Raw genomic sequence first — 8,413 nt, 5'->3', positions numbered from 1 at the left:
CTGCCTACAGTACCACAGCTTAATGGCATGGAGCCCTGCTGAATATGAATGAGAGTTTGTTCTGTGACTGCATGCAGGCAACTGTTTGGGTTAAAACCTTATTTCCTGTGGTTCTGGGAGTCTGTGGAGCCTTTTTTTTTTTTTTTTTTTTTCTTTCTTTATGACTACTGCAGATGAGCTGGCGGTGCTGTCTACTTAGGCAGTGGGAAGCACTTAAATATGGTGCCAGACAAGTTTCAGAGTCTAATGGTCGACAAGTGCAGCTCTCGTTGGTGGTGTCACGGTATCACAAGTTCAAGAGGATAAGCAGTAACTCTGTGGAATTCTGTTTACAAATTCTTTATAATAGGGGACAAAAACAGCTGGTGGTGAATACCAAGATGATCACATCTGTGGCATCAAAATGCATAAAAAGTAATAATATATGTTGATAATCACATCCCAGTGTATACTTTTTTTTTATATTTGTGACCTTTGTTTTTCTTAGGTGTCACCAACTACAGTATATTTGTCACAAGGCCAGAATTTTTTTGGACAGGCACTTTAAATAAAATGTTGTTTTAGAATGTAGTTGCAGGCCACATTGTACCGTTTGCTGGGTTGGGCTTCTGGTTGATAATCACTGCTATATACAGTAGCTCTCTGCAAAATGTTGTTGATAGAAGGCAATTCTATGTAACCCTTGCAATACCTGTAGTTCACATGTACTGTATGTCAAACTTGTAAAAATGTAGCTCAGGTTGACCAGTTCAATTCCACATCCACATATACCAGTATCCTACTATAATAATAGTAGAAGAAGAATCCACTCCTCTGCAGTTATTGACTGAAATAAAAAACTTTTCTTTGCTCTGAATTTCCATCCTCCCCACATTTGGACTGGCCACACCTTCATGTTGCAAAGATTAAGATACTTGTTTTTCTTGAGGCCTCGTAGCAAACACAGAGAGCCAAGACAGATGATGCAGTAGAAAACTGCCAGGAGAGATTTGAATGTTGGCTCGCTTGATGTGAAAGCTGGACCCAACATAGTGATAGTGCATACCCCCCCAGGCTTCACTTCAGTTACCTGCCAACCAGTGTTGTGCAACCATCCAATAGCCCTGCAGTGTTTTGTGGAAATATCTCAGTGAAGTGGTCTGTGAGATAATATGGCTACCATGAGCCAAATGAGAAGCACGGAAAAAAACATACATCAGTTGCTGAATAAAGCAATAAGATCCAGAAATGTGAAACAATGGCTCCTTCCAGGTGGCGGTGTGCTGTGAGAGGAGAGGTGGGAATTAGATTGGACAGAAAGCTCGTCTGGCTGCCTGGCTGTTAGCATTGTACTTGGCAGTCCTCTACATGGGACATGCTGACAGGCAGGCGTGCATGTCACTGCACATAACCACCCCCCTGCACAACCCACGGCCCTGTAGGGCAGGTCAACTGTCCTGTGTTCAGCTCATATGCCCACAGTCCCATATTTGAGCCAGAGATAGCAGCAGAAGAAAAACAAGGGCAACCGTCAGAGCCTTTATATGCAGGAAAGACCTTGCAGGGTGAGAGAAAGGCCAAAGGTGTCATCACACACACGTAATGCAGTGTAGTAATTTTAGTCCAACTCAGATGAGCTTGTGTCCTGAAAACCCCTGCAGCATTTCTGCAAAAAAAAAATCTATGTATGGCTTTTTTTCCCACATGATCCTGTCTCAGGAAACATGTTGTGATGCAGTGGAGTGTGGTAAATAACTCAAGTTCTGACCCCTTGTGGTTACAGCATGTCTTTCATTGTAACCTGGTGGTTTCTAATCCAATAGTGCTACAGAATTTTAAGGTCATATAAATAAAATACAGTGTTAAATAATAAAATAAGTGCAGTTTAAGCCAGAGATGGAGGAAAGTCATGCATTTAGAAAGTCTGGTTTAACTGACAGGGTGAAAGACAGGATAAAAATGGTATTTTTAATTATATCATATTATACCATGACCCACACAAGTTACCCCTGTGACCCATACTTGGGTCAAGTATTATTGCTGTTTTATAAATATAATGATTAGGTGCCTTGCTGTCTATCTGAAACATCATATTCATCTAGATCTTTAATGACCTTTTCTATTGAATCTGGACCTCTGTATCGTGTTTTTAAAATTCTGTGACGTTTAAATGCCTTTGACAGGGCGTGGGAGAAATGTTTTTTTTTTTTTTGGTACTACGAAGAAAACCCATTAAACAATGGACGATTGGTGGGAGGAATGAAGGCAACTTTTAAAATATTAAACATCACTCATGAAGAATAACAAGCTCCAAAAAATGGGCTTCTCTTCTAATGATTATAAATAGCTTTTAGGCAACGCTATGCAAGTAAAATCCCTACATTTATTATTTTCCCTGTGAATATTACATCGATTATTCTCAGCAAGAAAAGGAAATCAAAGTCACACGGAAACTTGTGCAATTCCCTGCAATCATTTCTCTTCTTTGATACCTGGGAGTGCATTTTAAATGTATTGATTCTCTCTGACCACCACCCCCCCACGCTCCCCTACCCCAGTCACATTTGCATATCTGAGACATTTTTAAACAAGACGTCTGAGTAATGTTTCTCCCCTAAAGTTGATAGAATTACTGTATCACAAACATTTTCCTAAAGGAGAGAAAGGAAAATGTGCTGAAGGATGAAAAGCAACTGAAAGAATGATTTATTGTAAAGATTCTTGAGGGGATGCATTTACACGACACCTACAATGGTATGAATTGTACTTATATCTGGATTGCTCTTTGGTTGAATGAGAAGAGTGCAGTTCAGCTTTATGCAGGCACTTATCCTGGCTAATACGACTGAAATCTGAAAGCTTTGTCTTCTTTGTGTCCTTGTGCTCTCCACAGATGTGCTGCGGACCATCGGCAATTGCTTCTCCTCCTCCTCCTCCTCCAGTGGAAATTCAATGGCAGACAAAGACTGCGCTTTCCATTTTTCCCGTTATTCCTGAGCTCATAAAGACAGATCTGGTTCAAACATTAAGCCTGTAATATTTCTCTCATCTCTTTCTCTGCCAATTTCTATTCCTCCAGTCCATCACCATGTCTTTTTTTCTGGCATCGACCGTCCTTATGATTCTTCAGACGTATACTGTCCAGGCGGGATATGACCCAACAGTGGACCCAATGGACCTGAATGCTGGACTAGCAGACAATGTTTCTGTAGATGTTTCCTCGCCTCCTCCCCCAGGTACTAGCAAAAGAACACCACATAGTATAATTATCGGAGTACGCAAAGGCGGGACAAGGGCGCTGCTGGAAATGCTGGACATTCACCCTGAGGTAGCCGTAGCCGCCACCGAGGTGCACTTCTTTGACTGGGATGAGAACTATGCTAAGGGCCTTGAGTGGTACCGTGAGTTGATGCCCTACTCTTACCCACAGCAGATCACAGTGGAGAAAACTCCAGGTTACTTTACATCAGCCCTTGCACCGGAGCGCATCTGTGCCATGAACTCCTCCATTAAACTGCTTCTGATATTGCGAGACCCAGTCGAGCGGGTGATCTCCGACTACACCCAGGTGTACTTCAACCGTCTGGAGAACCACAAACCCGTACAGGCCATTGAGAACCTGCTTGTGCGCAACGGAGCGCTGAATATAAGATACAAGGCAATTCAGAGAAGCCTCTATGACATCCACATGAGGAACTGGCTGCGCCACTTCCCCCTGGACCAAATCCACATCGTAGACGGGAACGCGCTCATTCACGATCCTCTGCCAGAACTTCAGAAGGTGGAGCTTTTCCTGAATTTGCCCCCAAGGATAATGTCCTCCAACTTTTACTTTAACCAGACCAAGGGATTTTACTGCATCCGGAGTGACGGCAGAGAGCGATGTCTGCACGAGTCAAAGGGACGTCCTCACCCGGTCGTGAATAACACCGTCCTCCAGCAGCTCCGCTCCTATCTGCAAGAACACAACAGAACCTTCTTTAGACTGGTGAAGCGCACATTTAACTGGCAATAAGAAATCCAATCCCAACTCTAGACTCAAGTGAGGCCACAACCTCATCTGATGTGGACAGAGAGGGGCACAAAGCACTTTAAAATCATTTCGAATAGCCTCCATGCACCACTGTTCTTATCTTTGGTTGGCACAGAGCAGTCAGACTCTCAGTAGGAGGCAAAACTGAACACGTGTGCATTTATGAAATACAGGGTACGATTTTACAGCCCACAGCCCACAACATGACAGTTCATCCAGAACATGTTCAACCCTTTGTACTTGAAGTAATCAAGTGAGGTGGGTACCAGTACATACGATGGTAAGTCAAAAACTTGAGTTTTGTTCCTTGCTCCATCATTGCTCCTCTTTTCCAAAAAGAGAAAGGAAATTGAAAGGAATTAAATTTCAGGCCTTAGACGAAAAAAAAAAACATATGCTAAAAAAGGTCATTTAGAAGAAATTATCTAAGAAAATGTCACTTGCATAAGGTAAATGGAGGATATGTAAATGAAGGGATTTTTAAAATTCTTAACATTTTTGAAAGTCTTGGAATTTCTTGACTTACCCTGGTATGTGCACTACACACCCCTACAGGCTAAACAGAGGAATCTTCAACCTTGAGAAGTCACTCTTTCTGGGAACATAAACGTGATCAGGAAAACAAGTAAATGGAAAAGATGTACTTTTTCTCTCTCTCTCTCTCTCTCTCTCTCTCTCTCTCGTTTGATATTCTTGTTCTTGATAATAAATGGTTCTGCTTTCAAATTTTACAGAGAAATGCTGTGTTCTCTGTCTCCCTCCCTTTCTCTTCATTTGGTTCTGGCTGTCAAAAGCCCTGCAGCGTCTTACCTTTCTTATTTAGGATGCACACTAACATAGGCAGAGGCTTTGATTCGCTATGGTGAAAGTTAGACATTAATGCTGGAAAATGGTTACCCTGGAGCAGTGCTTTAGTAGGACAGGGATCACTAATGGCTTTGGACATTGAAGGCCGCATGTGCCTGCAGCAAAATCAGTCCAATCTCCCTAGTCAGCGAGCACAAATCTACAGAGCTTCAGATGTATTTTGCTGCTCCATCCAACAGTTTGCTCAGGTGTTTAATTTAGTCATTACACCGTCAACCCGGCAGGATTGTCAGTCTCCCATAAATCATATTAAATCGGTGAGAGCGCTTTTTTTGAATCGTACTTAGCGAGCAGCTCTCAGAGTAAAATCTAGTCGCCCTATTAAAACAACACATGGGTCGTGTTTCATTCATTGATTTAGCTCTAAACAGCAGCCAAAGCTACATCTCCAGTGGGAACTGATATACATGTGATCTCTCTCCACTCTGTCTGCAGGAAAAGGTATAATAAATCTCCAGAGGCGTGTACTCACTGATGTTCCATTGTAACTGTAGCCGCGGGGCCATACAAAAATATCATTTATATCATTTCTGTGGAGTCATCTGTATTTTTTGCCTTTTGGAACCAGACTTGAAAATGGTGTATAATTTAAACCTGGATATGAGAGTTCATCACAGAACTGTTCACCAAATGAGTCGGCCTCAGGCCTGTGTTACTGCAGTAACTCTGTAATATTGTGCAAAGGAATAATTAGAGTTACACCAGATACAAATCTGGACAAAATGACTCCAATTCTTACAGAAGCAGTTTTAGCTTTTTTGTACAGATTACTGAATAAAAAACACCATCTGTGAACTTTTCTAGAACCTCATACTCTACGTTATTACTGTTGACCTAAATGTGTGAATGCTTCTTTGTTAAAGCTGCACTACAGCTCTTTTTCTTCCTTGTCGTCAGGTGTGCTCAGTGAGAAAAACACCTTTGTGTCAACTTGCCGTGGGACTCTTTGCCCTTCTGCTCACCAGGGGGCACTTGTACCTCAGAGTTGCTCTTGAGAGACCGTGGAGGCTCTGAGTGGTGCTCTTTCTAGGATCTGTTCTCTGCATGCACACAGGTGAAGGGCCTGTGACACTTACCTCATGACCTTGTCCAGAGCCTGTCTGGGCTGGTTTGTATCACACAGCTGCTCATGTGGAAAAGAACAAACTGTCCCAGGGCAGCGTCTCATTCTACCACAAACACAGTGACAGGCAAACACACACACACCATTCCCAAGGTGATACACTGGTGAAGACTGTTTGCACCAAGCAGGTGGGCAAGAAGGACACAGGGGTACACCTGCCTAAAATACACAAATCTATACAGACTGTGCAACATTTGTGTAGTATCATTTGACGTAACTTTGTGTATGGATGATATTTAAGCTTGAGCTGCTTCAGAGAAACAAAAAACGTTTTCCCGCAATATGTGCAAATAACCTCTTTTCGACTGTGTATTAGAACAACAACAAGTCGATGAATGGTGGAATTATTGGATATTCAATTACAATAACTTTAAAATATAATATCTAGATAAAAGTTAATTCTCAAAATTCAATTTACCAATGTAGATTTGGTAAACAATGAATGCTTGATGCACAAGTGTTACAAGTAAAATTATTACTGTCGTTGTTGTATTGTAGATTGTACAGTATAATAAGATTTAAATCTGATGAATTTGTAACCGTGCCAAATGGTTGCTCTTCAAAATAGGCTACATGTGTAGCTAACACTAATGCTAATGTCAGTGTGTCACTCACTAATGTTGACTCCTTAGAAAACAGTGGTGCCTTTTCATTACCTTTGGTAATCGTTAATTTTAAAGTTAGATTTTGTGCATGTAGAGAAACGTGGTGCAGAGGTACTGATCTGATTTTTGTCTGTTTAGTCTAAAGAAAATGTTGCTTTGGCCTGTTTCAGTCGGAGAGAAGTTATTCAAATCCCCTGACACTAACAAGTTGCCTGAACTAATGGGCGCTGCTACGGAGTGAGTCACTTATCACTGCACGTCTTTGATAACTGCCAACGTCAGGCATAATTAAAGGTTTGAGGGGTGGTCTGGGACAATCTGCACTCCGTGTTTTGGCCGGTCTTGTCATCCCAAGAAGCCTCTAATGATCTGTCTGGGATTGTGATTGATGAAGCACTTAGCACTGAATCAAAGCACATGAAATGCTGGCTGCCTGTGAAGCTGTTTGCAACATCTCTGCTGTTCTATATTTGCGATGCCAGTCAATTATGAATGTGTCCTTGATCTCTCTTAATGACCTTTATGTCAATATGAGAAGAAGAATCTCATCTGCATCAGAGGTGGAGGACATGACTCAGCAGCTGTGCTGTTAGCAACATGGGTCAGTGAATCGATTAACATCCAGTACGGGCGTTTCTTATCAATACCTGCAAGCCCTGCACACACGTGGTGGAATTATTAGACTGTATTGACAATTATACTGCTGAAATGAATGTGCATTAGAAATATGTCTTTCATTATGCAACTACAGAAGTGCAAACGCACACGTGGTTAGTGCTCTTGCCTCTCAGGAAGGTCAAAGGTTTGATCGCGGTTGGTAACTGAGTTCTTTATGGACTTTATGGGAGTGAATGGTTGTACTGTATGTCTCTGTCAGAACCCAGTGGTGTTTCACCTAAATGTGCAGCTTTAAGGGAAACCTCATGTTGTAAAAGAGGACATGGAGACAGTGTGTGTAAAAGAGATGGAGGCAGATGATCTGCTGTGGGGAACAGCCGAAGGAAGAAGAAGATATTTTATGCTTGAGATACTTTTGTGAAATGAAAACCTTTTTAAATGTATTTATAACTACTTCATGATGCCCAATGATAGAAATGTGTTAATACTTATTAGTATCCAACAATTCCTCACCAGTGTAACGGCAGTAAATGACTGAAGGTCAACATTAACACACCTCAACACCACAGTGTATTTTATGCACTGATGGCAGACTGAGAGGAATATAAAAAAAACGTACATCTTGTTTGGTCCATGATTTGATAGATTGTTACAGACACAGAAGGCTAAGTTCACAACCACGGACCACATTTCAGAACGTGGTGCAGTTTATTGTCTCCCTGCGTTTTCCCTTCGGAACGACTTATTCATTTGTTTGTTGATTTACTTTTTTATTGCCTCAGGTGCAGAGAGCATGTGTTTGATATTCTCCCACGCCAGTGTTAACTGGGAGAAAGGCTGCTGCATTCAGGTCAAAGGGAGGAGAAGGAGGAGAAGTGTGTGTTTCTGTGCGACGGCTGCGTTGTAAATGCAGCCTGATTAATCCTGAGAGCGAAGGAGGAAAAATAAACAGCATTCACAAACGCCGTGCTCATTGTGAAAAGGCATCTGTGCAGGCGAGAGTAAGTGGCAGAAAGAAACACGGGTTGGTGCGCGTTAATGGCCTCGTTGGGTTCTTCAATTCATGACCATGTGCAGTTTTATAGACGACAATATACGACAATTTTTTTAAAATTTTCATTCAAAGGGAATGCAGATGCACATGATTATTAAATAACAAATGAATTCAATGACTAAAGTTTAATCACA

General features: G+C 41.7%; 1 protein-coding gene across 2 annotated transcripts in view; it reads left to right on the top strand.

Moving 5' to 3' along the window:
• Window positions 1-4,425, top strand: part of hs3st1l1 (heparan sulfate (glucosamine) 3-O-sulfotransferase 1-like1) — a 23,937-nt gene extending 19,512 nt beyond the window's left edge. For both annotated transcript variants that reach the window (XM_008322142.3, XM_025061208.1), the window contains exon 4: window positions 2,873-4,425. In XM_008322142.3, the coding sequence (XP_008320364.1) occupies window positions 3,068-3,994 (927 nt within the window). In that variant the 5' untranslated portion in view covers window positions 2,873-3,067 and the 3' untranslated portion in view covers window positions 3,995-4,425. The remainder of the gene's footprint in view (window positions 1-2,872) is intronic.
• The last annotated feature ends 3,988 nt before the right edge of the window (window positions 4,426-8,413 follow it).

The sequence above is a fragment of the Cynoglossus semilaevis genome, chromosome 12 (assembly GCF_000523025.1).
Source record: "Cynoglossus semilaevis isolate Cse_v1.0 chromosome 12, Cse_v1.0, whole genome shotgun sequence".
In the NCBI taxonomy this organism is placed as follows: Eukaryota; Metazoa; Chordata; class Actinopteri; order Pleuronectiformes; family Cynoglossidae; genus Cynoglossus; species Cynoglossus semilaevis.
This window is presented reverse-complemented; position numbering and strand designations above follow the sequence as displayed.